Source organism: Babylonia areolata, chromosome 34 (assembly GCF_041734735.1).
Source record: "Babylonia areolata isolate BAREFJ2019XMU chromosome 34, ASM4173473v1, whole genome shotgun sequence".
In the NCBI taxonomy this organism is placed as follows: domain Eukaryota; kingdom Metazoa; phylum Mollusca; class Gastropoda; order Neogastropoda; family Buccinidae; genus Babylonia; species Babylonia areolata.
The window spans coordinates 2,968,134-2,996,085 of record NC_134909.1 but is presented as its reverse complement, the minus strand read 5'-3'; the positions used below and the strand labels follow the sequence as shown (position 1 = coordinate 2,996,085).

The 27,952-nt window shown below is 42.0% G+C and overlaps 1 protein-coding gene across 1 annotated transcript in view; it reads left to right on the top strand.

The window, feature by feature from the left end:
* The first annotated feature begins 3,147 nt into the window (after positions 1-3,147).
* The window catches only part of LOC143277360 (nicastrin-like), a 36,664-nt gene continuing 11,859 nt past the window's right edge, over positions 3,148-27,952 (top strand). Inside the window, exons 1-14 of the mRNA XM_076582145.1 lie at positions 3,148-3,223; positions 6,167-6,265; positions 8,422-8,545; positions 11,724-11,828; positions 12,354-12,367; positions 13,072-13,211; positions 14,747-15,001; positions 16,135-16,296; positions 18,401-18,613; positions 20,190-20,368; positions 22,360-22,570; positions 23,430-23,517; positions 24,748-24,899; positions 27,008-27,128. Coding sequence (XP_076438260.1) covers positions 3,151-3,223; positions 6,167-6,265; positions 8,422-8,545; positions 11,724-11,828; positions 12,354-12,367; positions 13,072-13,211; positions 14,747-15,001; positions 16,135-16,296; positions 18,401-18,613; positions 20,190-20,368; positions 22,360-22,570; positions 23,430-23,517; positions 24,748-24,899; positions 27,008-27,128 — 1,936 coding nt within the window. The 5' untranslated portion in view covers positions 3,148-3,150. The remainder of the gene's footprint in view (positions 3,224-6,166; positions 6,266-8,421; positions 8,546-11,723; positions 11,829-12,353; positions 12,368-13,071; positions 13,212-14,746; positions 15,002-16,134; positions 16,297-18,400; positions 18,614-20,189; positions 20,369-22,359; positions 22,571-23,429; positions 23,518-24,747; positions 24,900-27,007; positions 27,129-27,952) is intronic.

Below are 27,952 nucleotides of genomic sequence, written 5' to 3'. Positions count from 1 at the left end.
GGAAAATACTTGAAAGAGAATACAGCGTGCAAAGTCACAACCTCCAGCTTGACAATAGAAATTGCAGCTGTGACGCATGTAATCCCGTGACTGACATCCATACATGTGCATGCAAATCAAACTTGCCATAATTCTAACTGACTCTATGAACATCCTTCACAAAGTTGTAAGTGGGACAGATGGGAAGCCCAGAGTGGCATGAGGCAATGCGCAACTTTCAGGTGCAAAAGCTTATGTAATACATTGGACAAGCAGATGATGTTATGGATACTTATATAGCGCCTATCCTCGGTCGGAGACCAAGCCCTGAAACGCTTTACAAACATGGAGTCATTTGCACTAGTTGTGTACCTGGGTAGAACCGACTGACGGCTGCCATTGGGCGCTCCCACTCCTCAGACGTTTCCAGTGCCGTTCAGTCAGATGTCAAGGGAAATGAGCGAGCCGACAGTGCAACAAAACGAGCAGTCTACATCTGGGAAGATCTCAGATATAAAGAGAATCAAAAGATCGAGTGAGTGCCTCAAAAACCAGGTACGAGGCCATCACACTATCCATCGCCTCACATAAACAATGACGGAGCGGTCTCAGGCTTAAAGATAGATCAGTTTCAGTTTCAGTTTCTCAAGGAGGCGCCAGAGTCATTGCGTTCGGACAAATCCATACACGCCACACCACATCTGCTGGGCAGATGCCTGGCTAGCAGTCGCATAACCCAAAGGCGCTTAGTCAGGCCTTGAGAATATCCTTATATATTAGCGTAGCCTACCTTTCAGATTGGATTTATTCTACAGAATTTTGCCAGAGGACAACACTCTCGTTGCCATGGGTTCTTTTCCAGTGCGCCAAGTGCGTGCTGCACACAGGACCTCGGTTTATCGTCTCATCCGTATGACTAGACGCTCTGTTTGATTTTTCCAGTCAAACTCGGGAGAAAGGGTGAGAGCGGGATTCGAACCCACACCCTCACGGACTCTCTATATCAGTTGGCAGCTGAGCGTGTTAACCATTCTGCCACCCGTTCCTCCCCCAAACCAACCACCAGCAGATTTCTTCCAGATGGAGCAGTTTTCTCTCTGGGCCTTCCCAAATTCACTGGGCTGATCAGTGCTGGATGTGCGGTCTCGGAATTATTTTCCCACGCCGGTTTTTTTTTTCAGTCATCTGTGGCAATATATGTGCACCGGCGGTGCGTACGTGTGTGTGTGTGTGTGTGTAGTATGTCAATGGGCCGAGCTGGTGTGTGTATGTGTGTGTATATATATATATATATATATATATATATATGTGTGTGTGTGTGTGTGTGTGTGTGTATGCGTGCGTGTGTGTCAGTGTGTGTGTGTGTGTGAACTTATCAGAGTGGATTTCTCAAGTTCTGCAGAATTTTGCCACCAGAGGATAACACTGTTGTTGCCATAGATTCTTTTTTCAATGCGCCAAGTAATTTTGCCACCAGAGAATAACACTTTATTTGCCATAGATTCTTTTTTCAATGCGCCAAATGCCAGTGTGTGCTGCCGTGACACGTAAGTACGGGACCTCGGTTTATCGTCTTATCCGAATGACTGGACGATCAGTTTGCTTTTCAAGTCAAACAGAGGAGAAAGTGCGAGAATGGGAATCGGAACCCGGACTGTCACAGACACTGTATCGGAAGATAAATGTATGAACCATTCTCAGGCCACCGGCCTTCCCGAGTCATGCAAAGCAGCGTCAGTGTTTTGTTTTATTTTATTCTCAGTGTTCTTTCTATTTTATTTTATCTCAGTGTTTCATTTCAATTTTCTTCATTTCTTTATATATATATATATATATATATATATATATATATATATATATATATAAATATATATATATGTATATGTATGTATATATATATACTTTTTTGTCGTTTCTTCGCATCATCAAATAATGACGACATTCATAAGACCCCATGTGGAAGGTAATAATAACAATGTATATTTATATAGCGCCCTTTCTCTCTAAGCGCTCAGGGCGCTTTACGTGAATCAGAGAAAAATATTGACTGTGACAAGTTATACTATAAAATGACATACATGACCACTCTTTCTTGCGCCCCCCCCTCCCCCTCCCAACCACACTAGCAGAATAACAGAGACACTCAACTTTGTATTCGATTCTCACTTCAATGGGGAGCCAATGTAGAGTGCGGAGGTGAGGAGAAATGTGATCAGTACGTGGCACTGAGAGTCAGACGGGCAGCATTGTTTTGAAGTTTTTCAGTGAATTCTTCTTCTTCTTCTTCTTCCTTTATACAACCAACATCATTATATTGATGGTTCTGTTGTAGTTTGGGGAGGTTGCTGAGGATTGCGCTGTTGTGAGGATTGAAAAAAAAAAAAAATTGCGACCTGGCCAGCCAGTGTACGTTCAGCGTGCACTGACATGATGCCAAGCCTCTGCATCAGCTGTGAGAGGGGGGAGGGGGGGGGGGGGCAGGGGGCGGGATTTTGGGGTGTATGGGTGGTTAGGAGATGGGGGGATGGGGGGGGGGCATTCACTTTTAGAGATGAGAGGCCAGTCTGGACTTGAAGCAGTCCAGTGACTCGGCTGTCACAACTTCCTGAGGCAGCTTGTTCCATTCTGGTATGGTCCTCGGGAAGAATGCCATCTGCCTGTACAGTGTTGTGCAGGAGGGAATGTCGTAGCTCAGGCTGTTGTTCGTTCTACAGCTCAGCCTGCTTTTAGATGGCTTGGGCAGGTACTTGGAGTTGATGAATTCGCTGAAGAATATTATGTAGACAGCCTATGAGAAAGGAATTACAATAGTCAATTCGTGACAGCACAAAAGCAGAAATAAGAGTTTTAGTAGTTTCAACAGAAAGGTACTGACGGACAGTAGAGTAGGCTAGTATTCCTGTTATGTAGGCTATATATATTTATAATAATTGCTTCTTCTTCTTTCTTTTTTTCTTGTGAAAGGTGATATTGAGTTAAATCAATAACAGAATTACAGTCATCGCTGCAAAAGTACACTTTTCGTTATGAAATTACCACCTTTACCGACTGAAGAATATCATGGTGTTGATCCCTTGCAGAATATTTGTCTTCTGCTTCGAATAATGGGAGATCATTGTGCACACCATCAGTCAGGTTGCTTTCCTCAAATTCATTCCCTTTAATGACAAGATGGCAGCTTTCAAGCGACGGACTTTTGTTATGCTTTGGAAAATTTATCTGTTGGTTTTGTGTTTTTGTACAGGTGGGCGACATTTTATTTTCTGTACAACGATCATTTTGGAAGGCTCTTCAAGTTTTAAAACTGTATGTCTTTATTCAACGTATGGTTTAACTTTAAAGTAGTAAAATAAGTTTCAGCCTTGACAGTTGCGATAGTTTATCAAAGTGATAGTGCTGAACACGAACAGTCATTTACGACAGTTGTGACAACTTTAGACAACCCATAGGCATTGTACTATTGCCGATAACACAGCTTTTATGGGTGAGTCACAGCAAATGTATTATCAGTCGATCAAGGGTATGGGTGCGTTCTTCCGTATTATGGTAAAAGTTTACAGTCGATGAGAAATTCAGAACAGCCACAATCGTAGTAGTAGCAGCAGTAGCAGTAGTAGTAGTAGTAGTATAGGGACTGGCGAGTCATCTGTCTAAACCTCTCGCCCTTTTTATGTCCCCATCGAATCTTCATCGACACTTCTTCCATTTTATTTTATTTATTTATTTTCTTCTTTTGTTTGTTGTTGTTTGGCGGGTATGCAAGTACACTTCTGCAAGAAACTTTGTTTTCATTCTTCATAATCAAAACTTTTTTTTTAAGATGGTGTTGGTGTCAAGGAGATGTTTATGCTGTTTCAGTAAATTGGTATTCCTTCTGCTGCCAACGGGGGTGTGTGTGTGTGTGTGTGTGTGTGTGTGTTCATACCCACTTTTTTGTGTGTACTTGTACTAGTTGTAACTGTACAAATAAAACTAGACTGATAAAGTATTATACATAATATAAATTATATGTCCACTTGTCACTTCCTTGTATAAATCCCTTTTTTTTATATTTCTATTTTTATTTTTCACTAGTTTGAGTACATAGCCTCCTTCATCCTGTTGAATTTAATGTCAACAGTATTTATGTATGCACGCACGCACACACACACACACACACACACACACACACACAGAGTGTTAATGGATAATACATCTTGTGGTATATTCACAATCCTCAGTGACCTCTTGAGAGTTTGACTCAGTCCTGTTTTGCCAACCAGTCATTCCCATTTTGCCTATACACTAATACAGTCTGTCTCTGTATCTGTGTATATATATATATATATATATATATATATATATATATCTGCCTTTCTTTCTCAACCAAGTGACATATACAGGTATATGCACACACACACACACACACTCACACGCACACACACTCACACACACACACACATTCTTCTAATAAACTCTCTCTCTTTCTCTCTCTCTCTCTCTCTCTCTCTCTCTCTCTCTCTCTCTCTCTCTCTCTCACACACACACACACACACACACACACACACATTGACACACACACATACACATTCTCCTAATAAACACACACACACAAACACACACAAACACAAGCACAAACATATGCACACACACAAAATTGAGTATACTGTATACAGACAGGCAAACCAGGAATCGGCAAATCTGGATCACCAGTCTAGTGATAGGTGAACTGGGAATTAGATGAGTCCGGACAACACGGTTTGGTGCTGGTGAATTCTGTCACAGCAGCCACTAGTGGTGTTTTGAAAGTTGTTTCTGGAAACTCTGTGCAGAGTGTAGATAACTAGATTGACTCGTTTCTGTGTATCCACTGGCTCCTTCCATCTTTCCAGTCTGTCCCCCTAATGTTACACACACTTGCACGCATGCTCTCTAGAATTTGACTTGGATAGAATTGTCATGAGAGGGAGATGACACAGCTCAGCACACTGTAACTGTAACACAACTTAATGATTACAGCTTGTGGTGTGTATCTTTGTTGGATGTTGTGTATCACTGTCAGTGAATGTTACTGGTATTAGTGATGTATTATTATTGATAAGGACAATAGAGCAATGAAGACAGCTGGTGTTTGTAAGTCTTGATAACTCTCTGGTCTTTTTTTCATTTTGTGTGAGTGTGTGTGTGTGTGTGCGTGTGTGTGTGTGCGCGCGTCAGAATTTGGGACATGTCATTTTCTCTATTTCAGTAATGATGAATTACAGTGGGGGTGATGTGATGAATGTGCTGCTATTGGGGTCCATTTAGGTTTGAGACAACTTGACAAGGCTGTACTCTTAACTGAATAAATCCAGGTTCTAACCAGGATGTAAGATAGAAACCTGTAGCGTTAGTCAGGAAATTTGGATATTATATGTGTACAGCAAACCCAAAGTCTCATCAGTGAAGATGACCCTCAGCTGTGTGGTTCAATGTCCAGTCTTTCCATTTCAGCCCTCAGCACACTTAGCTCTGGGTAGGAGCTGGCCATGGGTGGATAAAACCCCCGCCAATGATAGGGATCGAACCTGCGTCCTCCCAACCATCAGTTAGTGAATCTAACCGCTTTTCCATGGCCGCTGGTGATTCCTCATTCCTGCTGCTTGGCTTTTCAGTGAGGTGAAAAACAAAACAAAACAACCCCCCCCCCCCCCCCCCAAAAAAAAACCCAATCAAAAAGCACAAAACCTATCTGCCAAGATGATTCTTTTTTTTCTCTCTCTCTCTCTTTGTCATGCTCATGCGTTCCTATTGGACTTAATCTCATGTCCTTGACTCGCTTTCACTCTTCATGACTTCCTGTGATTTGTATATTTACTTTCTGTGTTTATGCATGCATTCAATGATTCATGCATGCAGTGAATGAGTGTAATGATGCACCCACACTCATATATATATATGTGTGTGTGTGTGTTTTTCCGTTTTGCCGTTTATAGTTAGTATTCCTTATTCGGTTATTGGTATCTTGTGTGTAGTTGTTTTATTTAGTTGTTTTTTTTGACTGGGTAGGTATTGATTGTGTGTGTGTGTGTGTGTGTGATTCTTCATTAAATGTTAGTTTTTGTTCTTTTTTCAGTGTTTTTTTTGTATGTTTTTTTGGTTTTTCCCCACAGGGCATAGTGGAGAAAACATGTGTATTTGCTTACCTCAGAATTTTGTGACATTACAGTGACATCCAAGAGAATCAAAGAGAAGATCTACATCGACATTGTCTCCGAGAACGGCTGTTTCCGTCTGCTGAATGGCACCCATCAGATTGGCTGCACCTGTGAGTAGTCCACATTCTGGTTCCTCAGAAATGGGGGGCGGGGGGGGGGGGGGGGGGGGGATTTCTTTAAGATGGGTGTGGAGTCTTACCCAAGTTTCCGGAGTTTGGTCTCTGATTCTGGCGCAGCTGATGTGTTAAGGGGTGCCATTCACTGTGTCATTTGGTCATTCTTCAGTCACACGCATGCACACATGCATGCTTGCAGGTATGTCCATGCGTACACACATAATACTATGTGTATTTGAGCAGAGTTTGCTATGAAATGTTTCCAGGGACAACCCTTTTGTTGCTGTGGGTCCTTTTACATGTGTAAAGTGCATTCAGTGAGTCTTCAGTCACTCACATGCACGCCCGTATACACAAGCACGAACACACACACTTGTGTATATATTTGAGAGGAGTTTACTACAAAATGTTTCCAAGGACAACCCTTTTCACCACATCTGAATGACTAGCACCCAGACCGCCATTCACGGTTTAGCGGAGGGAGAGAAAATACTGGCAAGGGTAGGATTTGATCCGGTACCGTCAGATTCTCTCAGGAGAGGGTGAAGAGGGGACAACCCTACTGTCACTGTCACTGTCACTGGTCCCATGACCTGGTTTGGTTGTGGGAGCCCTGCAGTGCTGAACACATCACCGACATGATCCACTTCTGGTCATGGGATAGGGCCTGAGTTTCAGCGAAGCTGTCCACTCGGTGATGTCTCCCTACTTGTTTCGCTGTCTGCTTCGTCTCCGTTTCCTCTGCGCTGTTCATTGAGGTATGCTCAGACTACACATACTGACATCTTAGGGACAGCTATGTCTGAGCGTCTGTTGTGGTAGGTGTACGGAAATCTGAGGTGTTTGTACTTTGTTTCATGATGTACATGCATGCTTGTGTGTGTGTGTGAGGTAGATATATTTTGCATCATGACATTGTGTGTGTGTGTGTGTGTTATGAGTGAGTGTGTGTGTGTGTGTGTGTAATGTGTATGTGTGTGTCCATCTGTCTGTTATATGTGTGTATGTCTGTCTGTTATGTGTTTGTTGTGTGTGTGTGTATGTGTCTGTTATGCGTGTGTGTGTTATGTGTGTGTGTGTCCATCTGTCTGTTATGTGTGTGTCTGTCTGTGACATGTCTGTTTGTTTGTGTGTGTGTTTTGTGTGTGTATGTGTCTGTTATGCATGTGTGTGTTATGTGTGTGTGTGTCCATCTGTCTGTTATGTGTGTGTCTGTCTGTTACATGTCTGTGTGTGTGTGTTTTGTGTGTGTATGTGTCTGTTATGCATGTGTGTGTTATGTGTGTGTGTGTCCATCTGTCTGTTATTTGTGTGTCTGTCTGTTACATGTCTGTTTGTTTGTGTGTGTGTTTTGTGTGTGTATGTGTCTGTTATGCGTGTGTGTGTTATGTGTGCCTGTTATATGCATGCGTGTGTGTGTGTGTGTGTTATGTGTGTGTGTTATGTGTATATGTCTGTTATGCATGTGTGTGGTATGTGTGTGTGTCCATCTGTCTGCTATGCGTGTATTTATCTGTTACATGTGTGTGTGTGTGTTTTGTGTGTGTATGTGTCTGTTATCCATGTGTGTGTTATGTGTGTGTTATGTGTGCCTGTTGTATGTGTGTGTGTGTTATGTGTCTGTTATGCGTGTGTGTATTGTGTGTGTCTGTTATGTGTGTGTATGTGTCTGTAATGTATGCGTGTATGTATGTTATGTGTGAGTGTGCGTTATGTATGATATGTGTGTGTGAATCAGAATCAGAATCAATTTGAATGTCAATTAAACCTGAACAAGGTTTATAAGACATGCATGCAAAGTTACATGAAACTACACACAAAAAAGCAAAACAAAAATAGATAAATATTGAACAAGACACTGAATCACTCATGCACACTATGGCGTTTTTGACAGCAGTTACTGACAAATTTCCCAAACAGTCCCACAAGTTTGCCTACCAGTATTAGCTGACTGGTTTTGATAATATTTGGAATGTAATTTTGAATTTTTTGTATGAATTCTATTCTAATTTTTTTGTATAATTCGCAGTGATCTAAGAAATGAAATTCATCCTCGATTGTTTGACATTGTAAACATAGTCTCTGTGTGTGTGTGTGTGTGTGTGTGTGTGTGTGTGTGTGTGTGTGTGTGTGTGTGTGTGATGGAACAGCGGAGCAGGAGGGGAACACAGGGGTGGTGCACTACCTGCTGACAGAGAAGGACTGGACGTACGTGCTGACTACGGGGGACACCGGGCCCTACATCCCTGTCCTCCACGCCCTCAACTTCACCACGTCAGTTTTCTCAGCCTCTGTTTCATCTTACTCTGTGACACGTCGTCATCATCGTCGTCGTCATCATTATCATGATGTTGTTATGATGATTACAATGATGATGATAATGATAACATGTCATTGCACTTTGTAACACATCATCATCATGTCATTATCATCGTCGTCATCATTATGATGCGATGATAATGATTACGATGATGGTGATGATGATAATAACAATAATAACAACAACAACAAAAAATAATGATGATGATGATGATAAATAATAAATAATGATAATTATAATAATAATAATGATAATCATAATGATAATTGTGATGAAAATAATAATTGTGATGGTGATAATTATTGTGATAATAATAATGATGATGATATAATAGTAATACTAGTAATGATAATGAATATGATAAAAACGAAGACGATTACAACGATAACATTAAAATGAATGATAATTTTAATGATGATAAAGATCTGGACCCCAACAGCAGTGTCTTCATCACCCATACCATCATCAGTCATCAAAATATAGAAAACACAATGTCCACAATTCTGGGGCACAAAAAAGAAAAAGAAAAAAAGGTTTGTCGGATCATGAATTTTAAAATCAAATGCTGTAATGACGGGCGCAATAGCTGAATGGTTAAAATGTTGGGACTTTCAATCTGAGGGTCTCAGGTTCGAATCACGGTGATGGCGCCTGTTGGGTAAAGGGTGGAGATTTTTCCGATCTCCCAGGTCAGTATATGTGCAGACCTGCGTGTGTGTATGTAAGCAGAAGATCAAATACACACGTTAAAGATCCTGTAATCCATGTCAGCGTTCAGTGAGTTATGGAAACAAGAACATACCCAGCATGCACACCCCCGAAAGCAGAGTATGGCTGCCTACATGGCGGGTTAAAAACGGTCATACACATAAAAGCCCACTCACGTGTATACGAGTGAATGTGGGAGTTGCAACCCATGAACGCAGAAGGAGAAGAAGAAGAAATGCTGTAATATTACCTGTTCTAAACACATTGGTCATAGCATATCAATGTGCCAAAATATATCTACCTTTCTCTTATCATTTGTAAAAATCCATCACTCAAAGCAGACTTGCATTGAAAGGTGTAAGATCCTTCTATGTTATCAGTTATGAGCACACTTTGATAATTGTACATTTGTGTCAAGCAATACATGCTTAAACAAGAGAGGCAAGGCCTTCAAGACTCACTTGTGATACACTTTAAAAAAAAATCTAATCGTTAAAATGTGTTCTGTATTTGTTATTGTAAAGCTTCAGGTTTAAAAAAAAAGAAAAAAGAAGAAGAAGTCCTAACCAGATTCGAACCCTGATGTTCGGGTGAGAAGAAACTGTCTTACCCATTACACTGTCGTGGCTCCTAAACTGACGTTCTAAAATTTAATATTTGAACATACTTTTTTAAAGGGCGATAAATCAGTTGCGGTATTCTCAGTGAGAATGCTGTTTAAATCATATTATTCTGGTGTATCTTGGGCATTCAAAAAATCTTTAAGGGCAATAAAAAATTCTTTTTAAGTCCGCGGTAAAGGAGACATGGCTATCCCCACAATCACACTGCAACATTTAGCCGTTTTCTCTAGATCTAGATAGATGTACAAATTTAGTTACACCCGCTGGGAATGTAGTACGACATGGTCAATTCAATTTCTCTTATGTTCATTCTAGTTTTATAGTTTTAAAGTTGATATGAAAATTTAGTATTTTGTTAAACTAATAACATGTAGAGCCAAGTACAAGTACTTCTAAACGTTGTATGAAGTGAAAAGGACTTCATTTTGAGAAAAGTCAAGACTGGAAATTTTTTTGTTTCATCAATTCAAGAGTATTAACTCGCATGGTTTACAATTTTTAACTGTGAATTCCGACTGATTCTGTGGATATTTTTATGGCAGTTTGGGGCATAATCCAGTAAGTGATGAGGCGTTCACAAATCTTTCTCTGAATAAATACTTAACAGTCTCCTTCTCCAACTTTCCATCACATGTTATTGTGTATTGTCCATTGAATATAGGATTGAACGGGCAGGTCAACAACTTGAAACAAAATGGCGTCGTTCGCGTTCGCGAAGAATATGAGCACGCGCTTTGAATGTGTATAAATATGTGTACGCAATTGATTTTTGCCCATGACCTTCAGGGCTCAGCCAATAGATCTCTAAAGTCCACTTGTCATATTGATTTTAGTATTTTCTGAAAAAGACCACTTGGGCGAATGAACATAGTGAAAGCCATGTACACTGAGAGTAAAACACACAAGCTTTTTATGTATTGAGTATAATTTCAAAATGTAATGTTTAAGATGAGAAAGATGAGTTTAAAGCAAATTAAGTCCCCTAGCATTAATTACAGAGTAATTTCCCTTTTTTACTATCTGCACCAAAACGTTTGCAAAATAAATAAAACTTCCATGCTTAGCAAAAGAAGTTCCTGTTTGAACAAAAAATGATAATAATGACTGCTCTTGTTGTTGTGTCAGAATATCAGATCAAAGTGCCAAGTTTAGAGAATAAAAAAAATATAATATCAGTAAATGCAGTTTGCATATAATTTGGCTTCTTTTTTTATTTTTTTGTGCCCATCCCAGAGGTGCAATATTGTTTTGAAAAGATGACTGGAAAGAACTGAATTTTTCCTATTTTTATGCCTAATTTGGTGTCAGCTGACAAAGTATTTGCAGAGAAGATGTCAATGTTAAAGTTTACCACGGACCCACCCACACACACACAGCCAACCGAACACCGGGTTAAAACATAGACTCACTTTGTTTACACAAGTGAGTCAAAAATGATCCATTTTCCAACACACACATAGATTGTGGCGTATTTAGTTGAGTCAAAAGATTCATGCTTTGATATTACTATTTCCAGACACACTTGCATTTTAGTATTATACCATTTCTAAACATTCATTCATCTCAATACATTTGTGTCAGAATTGTATGCTTGTCAAGAAAATTGGGGGGGCGGGGGGGGGTTGTTTTTATTTGTTTGTGTTATTTCCAAGCATGCATTAATCCCATTGTAGATGTGTCAGAAAATATAAGTGCTTTAACATATATATTAGTTCCATAACACTCTGACAACTGTTTTCTTGCGTCAAGCGATACATGCTTTTAAAGAGAAGTTGATTTTATGGTGGGTTTCTGTCAAAAGAGAGAATGTGCGGAGACTGGTCAGGTCGGGAAGAGTCAATGGTATTGCTGTCATCAACCTTGACCTTGACACCAAGGACATCCAAGCCGGATTCTCTGTGGACAAGTAGTCTACACTATGTCGTCTGTGTGAAAGAAGCGTGGGTGGAGGGGGAGGGGGGTGGAGGTGGAAGCCTGTGTGTTTCAGTTTCGTAGTGTTGGGTAGTGTTGTATGTTGCTATGTCTGTCTGTCTGTGTTTGGTTATGTCTGTCTGTCTGGCTATGTCTGTCTGTGTTTGGCTATGTCTGTCTGTCTGTGTCTGGCTATGTCTGTCTGTCTGTGTTTGGTTATGTCTGTCTGTCTGGCTATGTCTGTCTGTCTGTGTTTGGTTATGTCTGTCTGTCTGGCTATGTCTGTCTGTCTGTGTTTGGCTATGTCTGTCTGTCTGTGTCTGGCTATGTCTGTCTGTCTGTGTTTGGTTATGTCTGTCTGTCTGGCTATGTCTGTCTGTCTGTCTGTGTTTGGCTATGTCTGGCTGTGTCTGTCTGTCTGTGGGGTGTTATCTCTGGACACACAACATCAAGTACACTGATCACAACACCAAAGAACAAGGACACCACACCACCCAACAGCACATTGGACCTTACGAAGATCTGCTGACTTCAGTAAAGAAAAGAAAGCTAGGCTGGTATGACCATGCAAGAAGATGCAGTAGCCATGCTAAATAACCCTCCTAGGAACTGTTAAGGGAGGGACAGGAAAAAAAGAATGGACTGACAATGATGCAGAATGGACAGAAAACCATTTGCAGGACCTCGACACATAACCGACAGACCTGGAGGAATCTGGTGAACAGTTCTGTGTGACGCCCCAGTGATTCTTCACAGAGTTGAGGGGGAAGAAAAAGAAGTGTTTAAAATCCCTCTTGGGATGTGGGTTTTGCAGTCCATGAATACAGAAGAAGGAGAAAACAGTTTGTCTGATGCATGGCTAAAATCTGTCAAAAGGCTGTCGTGAATCAGAATCATATCGAGGTCAGCCTCTGTATATTGTGTTGTATTGAAATACTGTTTGTCACAACATATATCTGTCGGTAGGGCTATAAGCAACATAAGCAGAATAAAAATATAAAAAAATGTGAATTTATCTTGCACCTATTTCACTAAATAGAACATAAGGTGCTTTACAAAAATGAGAAAACGCACACACACACACACACACACACAAACACAGACGAGAAGTACACAATGAGAAGAATGGAGTTGATTTGCCTTGAAGTACAGGTCGCATATGAACACATTTTATTTTTTTCTACTTTCTAAAAACACCACCACCACCACCACCACCACCACCCAACCAACCAAACCAGGCCTGTACCATGGGACGAGTCAGGGAGACTGTAAGGACGTGAGGTGGAACGCAGCGGGAGACGGTCTTTTCTTCGACGACATCAGCATCCCCATCTTTTCCATTTATGACCGTGATGACGTAGACACCATTCTGAAGAAGGTCACTGTTGTCATTTTCTTTCTTTCTTTCTTTTTTTTTTATATTTATTTTTTACCTTATGACAGCTGAACCTTGGTGAATTGACACCATTTTAACTTGAATAGAATATGTCTTCATTACCAAGTGTACTAGGGTCTCAAGGAATATTGGGGGGTTGGGGGGGAGTGGGATAATACATGAAGGGTACAAACATTGATCGGAAATTATATACAAACACAAATGCAGTAGAATTTTTTTTATACAACTCCATATACATATGAGTACAAGTACATGGGTATGCTCACACACGCACACCCCCCAGCGCACACACACGCATACACTCAGAGCATGAACATGTGCACAGACTTGCATATACACCATACATTACACATTACATTTGGGCGAGGCTGAAGACTAGATCTACAGTTAAATGGTTGTTGATTGTTCAGTTTTCTTTTTTTACATTTTTGGTTGCTTTTAGAGACAGGCATTGACTGCTCCAGGAAAGAAGCTAACGGTAAAACAACTGGTTTTGGTCCAAATACTTCTGTACCAACAACCCAAGGGGAGTATCTCAAAATTCCTGTCTGAAGCATAGTTTGTAGTTTTTATACACTTTAAGTGGTATGGTAATATTAGGCTGACAAATGTAGTGCAATGCCCAGGGAAAGTCCATGGAGTGATGGCCTAGATGTAATGCGTCAGCCTAGGAAGCCAGAGAATCTGAGTGCGCTGGTTCGAATCACGGCTCAGCCGCTGATATTTTCTCCCCCTCCACTTGATCTTGAGTGGTGGTCTGGATGCTAGTCATTCAGATGAGACGATAAACTGAGGTCCCGTGTGTGCCATGCATTTAGCACACGTAAAAGAACCCACGGCAACAAAAGGGTTGTTCCTGGCAAAATTCTGTAGAAAAATCCACTTCGATAGGAAAAGCAAATAAAACTGCATGCAGGAAAAAAAAAAAAAGTGGGTGGCGCTGTAGTGTAGCGATGTGCTCTCCCTGGGGAGAGCAGCCCAAATTTCACACAGAGAAATCTGTTTTGATAAAAAGAGAAATACAAATACAAACAATGGTCAGCTGAGGTGACCGCCCTTCACTGAACAGCATACCGGTCAGCAAAAGTCCAGGGGTTGATATCATTTTGGATTTTGAGAAATGTGACCAACAAAGTTTTAAAAGTAAATCTTTTAACTGGAAAAAAAAATATACATGTTACTTCAACTTTTGAGATGAGTATTGTTTGCTGTTCTTCCTGCTATGACCATCGAAACAGCAGCACAGGCAACAGCTGTCCGGACTATCTGAGCTAGAATTTGATTATAGTGAATTTCTTACCCAAGTAACATCCCCACTCTCGGTCAAGCAGGTTTCAGGACAGTCAGCATTGGGGCATTGACCAAGGACAGACGTTATGTCGATATCAGTGATATTGATGATGATGATGTGAAATGTCCAGCTGTGGTTAAACCCCAACCCACAGTGTTAGGAGCCCTTATGTTGATGATGATGTGAAATGTACAATGACCACGGCTCTCATCACACTCTAACCCAGTGCTGGGAACGCTTCAACAAGCCGTTGGTGTCGGGCGAGTACCCAACGTACCCTTTGTGCGCCATGGAACTCGTCTCACCTATGGCTGCTGCCAAGGACACAAAGACGTGCGTTCGTCGCAGCAACCTGGTAACGAACCTGAGCCCCATGATGTACTGTGACCCGCTGGGCGACAAGAACATCGTGGCTACGCTGAAGGCCGTGCCTAGCGACCAGCCAAGGAGAGACAAGTCTGTTATCGTTGTGGCGACAAGGGTGTGTGTGTGTGTGTGTGTGTGTGTGTTGCTGTTTTCTTTCCCTTTTTCCTTCCTTTCAGGAAAAAAAAAAGTTTGTTTTCTTCAAATGTTTGACTACTATGATGTTTCTTTCACTTTTTGCTGCTTTTCTTTTGTCTTTGTTTTTTGTTTAAAATTTATTTCCGTCAATTGCCTATGTATTTTCCTTTTTTATTATATCATTCAGTGCATTTACTTATTTGTTTCTTGGCTTTTTCAATTTTTGTAAATCATTTACGCAAACCCAGGGTTTATGGCTATAACAGGTAACTGAAAAAAAGTTATGTTTTTGAGAAATAAATGTATGAATTTTTAAGACATGAAATAGTAATGAATTGTTATCCTCTGTGCAACAGATTGACTTAATGAACAACAAGTTTCACAAACGTGACCAAATTTAGTGAAGATGATAAGATTGTGCACTGATATAGCACTTACCCTGCGATTACTTAATTAAAAAAAAAAATTATTGTTGCTGTCCTATCTGATAGAGATGGACTCGGAGTGTTTGAGAATTAAAGAAATCTAAACTAAATAAGTAATAAGTAGTTATCCTTTCTGCAACAGATTGACAAGTATGAGAAATACAGAAATTTTAAAAAATGAATAGAAGAGATTGATTTCCACTGTACAACAGATTGATTTGGTGCATGTTTAAATAAAAAGAAGAAGAAATTTTAAATAGATTAATTGCCAGCCTCTCTTCAACTGGATCGACTTGGTAGATATTAGAATTACAAAACCTAAGATAAATATTTTTTTTCTAAAAACTGCCATCCTCTCTGCAATAGATCAACTTGATGTGTATGAAAATTAAAGAAATTGAAATGAATGAATAGATAGATAAATAAATTATTGTGCTGTCTGTAGCGAATTGACTCAATAGGTATTCAAATTATAGATATTTAGATGAAAAACATGATTTTGAAAATTGCCGTCCTGTCTGCACTAGATCAACCTGATGGGTATGAAAATATAAGAAATTAAAACAAATAAATAGATATGTAAACTACTGCCCTGTTTATAGCAAATTGACTCAGTGTGTATGGGAATTAGAGAAATTTGAATAAACAAACTTTTTCTTTTTTAAACTGCTGTCCTCTTTGTGAACAGATGGACTCGATGGGAATGTTCTACAACCAGTTCCCAGCCAGTGACACATCTGTGACGGGAATCGTCACACTGCTGGCCACTGCCAAGACCCTGTGGAAACTGCAACAGGAGATCATCAGCAATGACTCGTCCAGTGACATCATGTTCACCTTTCTGCAAGGGGTGAGGAGTGGAAATCCTAGGGCTTGAGTTGTTTTGTGTGGTGTGGGGGTGTGTGATTGTTATTTCTGGGCCAAGACTCTGGAAACTGCAACAGGAGATCGTAAAGAATGCCACGCCCAGTGACGTCATGTTCACCTTCCTGCAAGGGGGGAGGAGAGGAAATACTAGGGTTTGCGTTGTTTTGTGTGGTGTGGGGGGTGATTGTTGTCTTATAAAGCGTTCTGGTAACAGTATCATGTAATCAGGTATTGTTCTTTTATCTTGCATTTGATCATCTAGAATTTTGGCAAAAGTATTATGTAATCAAGTATTGTTATTGTTATTACTATTATTATTGTTGTTGTTATTATTTTTATTATTATCATCATCACCATCATTATCATTGTCTTATTTTTTTAAAACGTTGTTGGTAGTAGTATCATAGTAGTAGTAGTAGTGTTATTATCCAGGTTTTCTATTGCCGTCTTTTTGTCTGCTTTCATTCTTCCTTCATTCTTTTCTGCTTTACACTGCCTTCCCAGTCCTCTCCCCTTTCTTTTTCCCAGCAGCCCTTGACACTTTTTTTCTCTCTGTTCGGCAGTCTGTGATGTGCTGCTTTGCTCTGGCGTTTAGGTAGTGAGATTGTAAAAACAGGGATGGGCACTAGCTGTCCATTTTGCAGTGTTATTTGCCTTGTTTATGTATTTCATGTGTGGCTTTGAAGTTTTTCAAAAATATATTTTTTTTACAATTTTTTTTGTTATCTGGAGATGATAGATTATGTGGAAGGGTTGACATTCTCAGCATAGCTTGGATGCTTTTACTACAAGGATCTTGGTGGTTAAAACAACGTCATGAACTGTGTTGTTTGCAGGGGGGACAGGGGGTGGGGGTGGGGGGGAGGGGTTCAAATGTGTCAGAGTTCTGTGTATAACTTGGCTGAATTTTTTATTTAGTTGACAGTCCTGATATGGCCCTGTGCGGTTGTGGGACTGAAAGCGACAATGTCAAGCGACAGATGCAGCTCGTGTGTCATTATTTGGAAGGCAGTCATCCTTCAGTCTCAGAAGACTATGGAGCTGTGCTCTGGGGGATGCTTCTGGCACAGCGTCAGTTGTGGTTTGACAGGCCAGTTCCAGACTGGCAGTCTCTCTCCCACGCTTTGCTACAGGCAAAGTCTGATGCTGGTCTGTCAGCACCTTCCATCTTTGCTGTTCCACCACAGACTGTAAAGTGTCGCTGAGAACTTGGAGAGGCCTTCCTTCTTTGCTGTTCCACCACAGACTGTAAAGTGTCTGAGAACTTGGAGAGGCCTTCCTTCTTTGCTCTTCCACCACAGACTGTAAAGTGTCGCTGAGAACTTGGAGAGGCCTTCCTTCTTTGCTGTTTCACCACAGACTGTAAAGTGTCTGAGAACTTGGAGAGGCCTTCCTTCTTTGCTGTTCCACCACAGACTGTAAAGTGTCTGAGAACTTGGAGAGGCCTTCCTTCTTTGCTGTTCCACCACAGACTATTGGGCGAGTGTCTGTGAGAACTTGGAGAGGCCTTTCTGCACTGTCTGTCTCCTGGATGATCGTCCAGAGGCTACAGTTTCCCACGTGTCTGGGTTGATGCCTAGGGCCTTCAGGTCTCTTTTGCTGAGGTCTTTGTAGTGCAGTTGTGGTCTGCTTGCTGGGTGCTTTCCCTGAGCCATCTCTCCTTACAGGAGATCCCTGGGTATTCATCCATCGTCCATCTGTACCATGTGTCTTAGTTGGTGCATGCATCTGTATTTATTATTGTTTTTAGTATCGTGAATATTAAAGTTATGAATATTATTATCTAGCCAGTGCATGAGGCTGTATTTATTACCATTGTTGTTAATATCATGAATATTAAAGTTATGAATATTATTATCTAGCCAGCGCGTGCGTCTGTATTTATTATCATTGTTGTTAATATCATGAATATTAAAGTTATGAACATTATTATCTAGCCAGCGCGTGCGTCTGTATTTATTATTGTTGTTAATATCATGAATATGAAAGTTATGAATATTATTATCTAGCCAGTGCGTGCATCTGTATTTATTATCATTGTTATTATTATTGTGAATATGAAAATTATGAATATAATTATTGTTCAGGAAGCGTTTGACTACATTGGGTCGAGCCGCATGGTGTACGATATGCAGAGGGGGCGTTTCCCTGTCGCCGATGACAACGGCGGCAGTGTGAACCTGCAGAAGATCACTCTGAGCCACATCGCGCAGTTTGTGGAACTGAGCCAGGTGGGAATGAGACAGGATGGGGACAGTCTGTGGCTGCACACCGACCCCAACGTCAGGAAGAAGACGGAGGTCTGTTCATGCGTTAGTGTGTTGTGGTGTGTTTTGTCCTATTTTGCTGTGTTGTGGTGTGTTTTGTCATGTAGTACTGTGTTGTGTTTTGTGTTGTGTTTATTTTGTCATGTTTTGCTGTGTTGTGTTTTTGTCATGTGTTTGTTTTGTTGTGTTATGTTTTGTTGTGTTCTGCTGTGTTGTGTTTTGTGTTATTTTGTGTGTGTGTTTTGTTGAGTTGTGCTGTGTTTTGTCATGTTTTGCTGTGTTGTGTTTTGTCATGTTTTGCTGTGTTGTGTTTTGTCATGTTTTGCTGTGTTGTGTTTTGTCATGTTTTGCTGTGTTGTGTTTGTTTTGTCATGTTTTGCTGTGTTGTGTTTTGTCATGTTTTGCTGTGTTGTGTTTTGTCATGTTTTGCTGTGTTGTGTTTGTTTTGTCATGTTTTGCTGTGTTGTGTTTTGTCATGTTTTGCTGTGTTGTGTTTGTTTTGTCATGTTTTGCTGTGTTGTGTTTTGTCATGTTTTGCTGTGTTGTGTTTTGTCATGTTTTGCTGTGTTGTGTTTGTTTTGTCATGTTTTGCTGTGTTGTGTTTTGTCATGTTTTGCTGTGTTGTGTTTTGTCATGTTTTGCTGTGTTGTGTTTGTTTTGTCATGTTTTGCTGTGTTGTGTTTTGTCATGTTTTGCTGTGTTGTGTTTGTTTTGTCATGTTTGCTGTGTTGTGTTTTGTCATGTTTTGCTGTGTTGTGTTTGTTTTGTCATGTTTGCTGTGTTGTGTTTTGTCATGTTTTGCTGTGTTGTGTTTTGTCATGTTTTGCTGTGTTGTGTTTGTTTTGTCATGTTTTGCTGTGTTGTGTTTGTTTTGTCATGTTTTGCTGTGTTGTGTTTTGTCATGTTTTGCTGTGTTGTGTTTTGTCATGTTTTGCTGTGTTGTGTTTGTTTTGTCATGTTTTGCTGTGTTGTGTTTTGTCATGTTTTGCTGTGTTGTGTTTGTTTTGTCATGTTTTGCTGTGTTGTGTTTGTTTTGTCATGTTTTGCTGTGTTGTGTTTGTTTTGTCATGTTTTGCTGTGTTTGTTGTGTTGTGTTTGTTTTGTCATGTTTTGCTGTGTTGTGTTTGTTTTGTCATGTTGTGTCTTGTCATGTTTTGTTGTGTTTGTTTTGTGTTGTGTTTGTTTTGTCATGTTGTGTTTGTTTTGTCAAGTTTTGTTGTGTTGTGTTTTGTCATGTTTTGTTTTGTTGTGTTTTTTCATGTTTTGCTGTGTTGTGTTTTGTGTTGTGTTTTGTCATTTTTTGCTGTGTTGTGTTTGTTTTGTCATGTTGTGTTGTGTTTTGTCTATTCTAATTTTGTTCATTCTTGCTTGGTACAGTTGGCATTCTAAACTGAACCGCTTACGTAGTTGGGAAGCTTGAAAACGAAGCTTTGTTTGGTCGATTAAGTCAACAATTCTCCATCTGTTTTCGCTGTTTTAGTGAACCACCCTGTTTTTTTCTGCAGTAGTCTCATGTCGTGGGAGTTGTAGCAGGCATGTGGCTGTGGGGTAGAATGAGTTAAGTGGTGGCCAGGTGGCGGTGCATCAACCAGTCACTCAATCAATGCAGGTGCAGGCCTTGCTGACCCGACTGACGAAGCTGGGCGCCGAGACCAACACCACGTTTCAAACCCCAGACCCCGGGGCCCCCCTGCCCCCTGCCTCGGTCCAGTGGTTCCTGAAGGAGGCCGGTGCCTCCCCCTTCCCCTCCTTCGTGGTCACCGACCATGAGAAGAGCTTCACCAACAAGTAAGTGGCAGAGCGGGTGGGTGGGGGGAGGTGGGGGCGAGGGGCTTCATAATGTCATCAATGGTGTGGACAGTAATTTAAATGAATGGACTGGATTATTTGTAGGGTTGTGTAAACATTCTGTGGAGTGGGTTAGGTGTTCACAGTCATACACACACACACATAGGCACACATCCACACACACCTCCCCCAAGCCCACCCCCCACCCACACACACAGAACAGCAACAGAAGCAAGAAACTTTGATAATAATGTTTAAACGACTAAAAGAAGAAACAACAAGAAACACACAAATGCCTGCACAGCAAACACACACAAACGCACAGCACATGAAACACATCCCAACAAAAAACTTCCATACACAACGCAACCCATCACAACACAACACAGCCCATTACAACACAACGCGCACCCTAACTCAGCCTCACAGGACTGACATTGTGTGTGTGTGTGTGTGTCCAGGTATTACATATAGCATATAACAGGACTGACACTGTGTGTGTGTGTCCAGGTATTACATATAGCATATAACAGGACTGACACTGTGTGTGTGTGTGTGTGTCCAGGTATTACATATAACATATAACAGGACTGTCACTGTGTGTCCAGGTATTACATATAACATATAACAGAACTGACGCTGTGTGTGTGTGTGTCCAGGTATTACATATAACATATAACAGGACTGACACTGTGTGTGTCCAGGTATTACATATAGCATATAACAGGACTGACACTGTGTGTGTGTGTGTCCAGGTATTACATATAGCATATAACAGGACTGACGCTGTGTGTGTGTGTGTCCAGGTATTACATATAACATATAACAGGACTGTCACTGTGTGTGTGTGTACAGGTATTACATATTACATATAACAGGACTGACACTGTGTGTGTCCAGGTATTACATTTTACATATAACAGGACTGACGCTGTGTGTGTCCAGGTATTACATATTACATATAACAGGACTGACGCTGTGTGTGTGTGTCCAGGTATTACATATTACATATGACAGGACTGATGCTGTGTGTGTGCGTCCAGGTATTACATATTACATATAACAGGACTGTCACTGTGTGTGTCCAGGTATTACATTTTACATATAACAGGACTGACGCTGTGTGTGTGTGTGTCCAGGTATTACATATAACATATAACAGGACTGACACTGTGTGTGTCCAGGTATTACATATAACATATAACAGGACTGACGCTGTGTGTGTCCAGGTATTACATATAACATATAACAGGACTGACGCTGTGTGTGTCCAGGTATTACATATAACATATAACAGGACTGACACTGTGTGTGTGTGTGTCCAGGTATTACATACAACGTATAACAGGACTGACACTGTGTGTGTGTGTCCAGGTATTACATATAACATATAACAGGACTGACACTGTGTGTGTCCAGGTATTACATATAACATATAACAGGACTGACACTGTGTGTGTCCAGGTATTACATATAACATATAACAGGACTGACACTGTGTGTGTCCAGGTATTACATATAACATATAACAGGACTGACACTGTGTGTGTGTGTCCAGGTATTACATATAACATATAACAGGACTGACACTGTGTGTGTGTGTGTCCAGGTATTACATATTACATATAACAGGACTGACACTGTGTGTGTCCAGGTATTACATATAACAGGACTGACGCTGTGTGTGTGTGTCCAGGTATTACATATAAACTATAACAGGACTGACGCTGTGTGTGTCCAGGTATTACATATAACAGGACTGACGCTGTGTGTGTCCAGGTATTACATATAACAGGACTGACGCTGTGTGTGTCCAGGTATTACATATAACAGGACTGACGCTGTGTGTATGTGTCCAGGTATTACATATAAACTATAACAGGACTGACGCTGTGTGTATGTGTCCAGGTATTACATATAACATATAACAGGACTGACGCTGTGTGTGTCCAGGTATTACATATAAGAGGACTGTCACTGTGTGTGTCCAGGTATTACAACAGCCACTGGGACCTCCCGTCCAAGGTGAAGTGGGACCACCCTCCTGGCCTCAACTCCACAGAGTGGTATGACACAGACACCGTTCTTTCCTCCCGCATCACCCGTCTGGCCACAGCCCTGGCCAGATATCTCTTCTGGGCGGCCATGGGTCGTGACCCCACCAGTGATGAGGCCAAGGTCCTTCAGGCCGACATCAAAGACGTGAGTTTCGGGGTGTTGGTGGGAGTTAGGTGTGTGGGTTGAGGGTGGGGAGGGTGGGGTGGCAGGGGGGTTCTTTAATGATAGGAGAATGAGGAGGAGAAGAAGGGTATCTGTGTGTTGCCGAGTCTTGTGCTGCAACGAACAAACAGTGCTTTCACACCAGTCGTTCACAGGTACGCACAGCTGTGACTGAGAGGGACCAAAGATGAAGCGATGTATAGATGTGAACAGAAAGCTGGAGACTGCCAGCAGTGAGGGGAAAGCGGCAGTGTGCGGTGAATGTGCAGTGTGTGTGTGTGTGTATGGTGTGTGTATACGTGACATATGTGCGGTATGTGTATGATGTGTGTGTGTATCTCTCGTCCCCCCCCTCTCTCTGTCTCTCTCTCTCTCTCTCTCTCTAGATATATACATATATATATATGTATGTATACATATATATGGAGTGATGGCTTAGAGTTAATGTGTCCGCCTAAGAAGCCAGAGAATCTGAGCGCACTGGTCCGATTCATGGCTCAGCCGCCAATATTTTCTCCCCCTCCACTAGACCTTGAGTGGTGGTCTGGACGCTAGTCATTCACATGAGATGATAAACCGAGGTCCCTTGTGCAACATGCACTTAGTGCACATAAAAGAACCCACGGCAACAAAAGGGTTGTTCCTGGCAAAATTCTGTAGAAAAATCCACTTCGATAGGAAAAACAAATAAAACTGCACGCAGGAAAAAATACAAAAAAAAAATGGGTGGCGCTGTAGTGTAGCGACGCGCTCTCCCTGGGGAGAGCAGCCCGAATTTCACACAGAGAAATCTATTGTCATAAAAAGAAATACAAATATAATAGGTGTGTGTGTGTTTCAGGTGAATCACATGCTGTACTGCTATCTACACAGTCCACACTGCGAGCTGTTCAACTTCACCGTTAGTCCTGACAATGCTGACGCTCTGAGTACGTCGTGTGTGTGTGAGGGTTGGCAGTCTGTGGGAGGGGACGGTGTCTCTGTGTGTGGGTGTGTTTGTGTGTGTGTTTTGACAATTGTGTGTGTATTTGTATGTCTGTCTGTGTGTGTGGGGGGGGTGTTGTCAGCTGTGTGTGTGTGTGTGTTAAATATGTGTCTGTGTGTGTTGTCAAGTGTGTGTATGTGAGTTGTCAAGTGTGTGTGTTTGATGTGTGTGTGCGTATGCCTGTCAAATGTGTGTGTGTATGTTGTCAAGTGTGTGTGTGTATGCTGTCAAGTGTATGTGTGTATGCTTTTAAGTGTGTGTATGTGTGTTGGTCAAGTGTGTGTGTGTGTGATGTGTGTGTGCGTATGCCTGTCAAATGTGTGTGTGTATGTTGTCAAGTGTGTGTGTGTATGCTGTCAAGTGTATGTGTGTATGCTGTTAAGTGTGTGTATGTGTGTTGGTCAAGTGTGTGTGTATGCTGTCAAGTGTGTGTGTGTGTGTGTGTGTGAGTGTTGTCGTGTGTGTGTGTGTGTGTGTTGTCAAGTGTGTGTGTGTGTGTGTGTGTGTTTTCAAGTGTGTGTGTGTGTGTGTGTGTGTACATGTGTTTTGTGAGCTGTTCAACTTCTCTGTCAGTCCTGACAATGCTGACACTCTTGAGTAAATCCTCTGTCTGTGTGTGTCTGTGTGTGGATGTGAGTGTGTTTTTTTCTGTATGTGTGTATTCTTTCTGTTTACCCTAAAGTTGATGATTGGGTCATTAGTAAACATTGAAAAGCCCTGTGTGTATTACATTGTGTTCAGACAAGAATGTTCACTGATGATAGGGTTGTAGTTAAAGAAACCTCTACAAAGCCCTGTACAAATTTGTTGTCTTCAGACAAGAATGTTCACTGATGATAGGGTGTCGTAGTTAAACATAGCTCATCAAAGCGGTGTCTTTATTCTGTTATGTTCAGATGATGGGGTCAAAGTTAAACAAACCTCAACAAAGCCCTGTATGTATTTTGTTGTGTTCAGACAAGAACGTTCACTGATGATAGGATTGTAGTTAAACATAACAAAGCGTTGACCTTACTCTGTTACGTTTGGACAAGAACGTTCACTGATGATAGGATTGTAGTTAAACATAACACAACAAAGCCATGTCTGTATTTTGTTGTTTTCAGACAAGAGGTTAAGTGACGACAGGATCGTATTACTCAACAAAGCTGTGTCTGTATTCTGTTGTGTTCAGACCAGAACGTGAAGCCGTTCCCGTTCTATGTGACAGTGGACACGATGACCAATCAGGTCACCTACCTGACTCAACGAATCCTGGCACTGTTCACGGGCAAGGTTGTGGCCAATGCCACCCACAGTCAGTGTGCTGTTCAGGGCGGCGATAAGGTGGGTGGGAGACAGGTCCTGCCTTGGGCCCAGGGACACACAGAGAGAGAGACAGAGAGAAAGAAAGAGAGATTTTCGTTCATTTGTTTGGTTCCAGTCTTTCCATTTGCGCCCATAGTCACACTGAGAGAGAGAAGGAGGTTGGGATTTTTTTTGTATGTTTGTTGTTGTTGGGTTTTTTTTTTCTGTTGTAGTTTATTTGGGTGCTGCCGCAGAATTCAGGACATTCTGCCATTCTGTTTCCCATGTCGTTTAAGGTTTGGGAACGACTTGACAAGGCTGTACCCTCAGTATGTATCCTGGCGTCCTGGTGACCATAATGCTATGGGGGGTCCTTTTAGGTTGGGGGACCACTTGACAAGGCTGTACCCTCAATATGTATCCTGGCGTCCTGGTGACCATAATGCTATGGGGGGTCCTTTTAGGTTGGGGGACCACTTGGCAAGGCTGTACCCTCAATATGAATCCTGGCATCCACCAGGCTGAGAGAAACAGACACCTGCAGGGTTGGTAAGGGATTCAGGGCAACACTTCCAAACATAGCTTCCGTTAAGTGGATGATCCTTGACTGTGTGGTCACAGTGTTCCCATGTGATTCCACAGCCACACTCAGCTCTGGGTGGGAGCTGGCCACTGGCTGAAAAAAACACACCTCTGATGGGGATCGAACACATGTTCTCCTAGTCATCAGTGTGTGACAGTATCCACGTCGTCACAGTGGCTGGTGAGAGAGAGAGAATTAATATTAGCCTGGGTGGATCTTTTGAGGTGAAGAGTTTGGCACGCTGGCCAGTGTATGTGGAGGTGCGAAGGTGGAATCAGTCAGGCGTTGGACTTGTGATCCAGTGTTCACCAGTGATCAGGGTTCCAGCCCCAGTTTCGGCATGGTGTCGTGTCCTAAGGAACGGCATGATGTTTAAAGTGTGGTGTGGAGTGGTGGCCTCATGGTAGCACATCTGCGTAGAATTTTTAGCGTACAGGTTCAAATCCCACTCTCGTCAGAATTTTGTCCCCTCCACTCCATGTTGATTGGTGGTCTGGACACTAGTCTTTTGGATGAGACCATAAACCAGGGTCCCAATGTGGCTTGCTGTCAGTGCACGTAAAAAAAATCCACAGCAGCTAAAAAGTTGTCCCATGCAAAATTCTGAAGAAAGAATCCACTCTAATTTATGTGGGGGTGTGCGTGCTCATGATTTGATGGAGTCTCCCGTCGGACCGACAGATGAGTAGGCAGGCAGGCTTATCTGTCGGTGTGTGTCCTCATATGGGAGAAGAGTCTGATTCGGGCCCACAGGTGTTGCAAGGGAAAACGTCTCCAGAAGCCCTGCTTCCTTCGCTCTCACTTCTCCTTAATGGCCAGCGTTCTCTTGTTTTCAAACGTCTTTATGCCACTAGAGCACAGCATCCTCCAGCGAGAGCGGTCAAGGGCGTCAGTTTCCCAGGAAGCGATGTCTATGTCACAGGCTTTGAGGTTTGTCTTCAAGGTGTCCTTGAAGCGCTTGCAGGGTCTTCCAAGTTCGTGGTGGCCTTCCTTCAGCTGGCCATACAAAAAGCATCTTCAGGATCCTGCTGTCTGTCATGCGGACAGCGTGTCCTGGCACTGGATCAGCAGGCTTTCGATGCTGGGCAGGCCGCTCCTCTCTAGGACCTGGAGGTTGGAGACCCTGTCTTGCCACTTTATGATTTAAGTCTGACCAAATGACACAGGAAACCGATGATGAGCGCCTACAGGCAGCTCTCAAGTGGCTGTACCCAGGTAGGCAGGCTGTTGTCAAAGTGACTGTGCTTGTAAAGTGTTTAGAGCTTGGTCTGTGATCAAAGATAGGTGCTGTGTATAAATACTAGTGATGACTAATGTGTCGTGTGTTTCAGCGATACACATACCTCTGTATGTGCCGTTAATGTGTTGTGTGTTTCAGCGATACATATACCTGTGGATGCGCCGTTAATGTGTCATGTATTTCAGTGATACACATACCTGTGTTGCGCCATCAATGTGTCATGTGTTTCAATGATACACATACCTGTGTTGCGCCATCAGTGTGTTGTGTGTTTTAGTGATACACATACCTGTGGATGCACCATTAACGTGTTGTGTGTTTCAGCGATACACATACATGTGGATGCAGGGGGCGATGGTCCCACAGACAGGCCAAAGGTCCCATGTGTGTTACAAGTCTACAGCACTGCTGACCACAGCTCAGTCGCCAGCCTTTGATATTGACGGTACGCTGGAAAGAAATGGACTTTAGTATTGACAGTATGTCGGAGAGAGAGGGGGCCTTTAGTATTGACAGTATGTTGGAGAGAAGTGGCCTTCAGTATTGACAGTATGTTGGAGAGAGAGGGCCTTTAGTATTGACAGTATGTTGGTGAGAGGGGGCCTTTAGTATTCACAGTATGTTGGAGAGAGGGGGCCTTTAGTATTGACCATATGTTGGAGAGAGCGGGCCTTTAGTATTGACAGTATGTTGGAGAGAGAGGGGGCCTTTAGTATTGACAGTATGTTGTAGAGAGAGGGCCTATTAGTATTGACAGTATGTTGGAGAGAGGGGACCTGTAGTATTCACAGTATGTTGGAGAGAGGGGGCCTTTAGTATTCACAGTATGTTGGAGAGAGAGGGCCTTTAGTATTCACAGTATGTTGGAGAGAGATTCACAGTATGTTGGAGAGAGAGGGCCTTTAGTATTCAGTATGTTGGAGAGAGAGGGCCATTAGTATTCACCCAGTATGTTGCGAGACGAGAGGGCCTTAGTATTCAGTAGTTGGCGAGAGAGGGCCTTTAGTATTCACAGTATGTTGGAGAGAAGGGGGCGGTTTCGTATTGACAGAATGTTGAGCGAGGGGGCCTTTAGTATTGACAGTATGTTGGAGGAGGGGGCCTGTAAGTATTGCCAGGCTGTTGGAGAGAGGGGGGACCTGTAGTATTGACAGTATGTTGGAGAGAGGGGGCCTTTAGTATTGACAGTATGTTGGAGAGAGGGGGCCTTTAGTATTGACAGTATGTTGGAGAGAGAGGGGGCCTTTAGTATTGACAGTATGTTGGAGA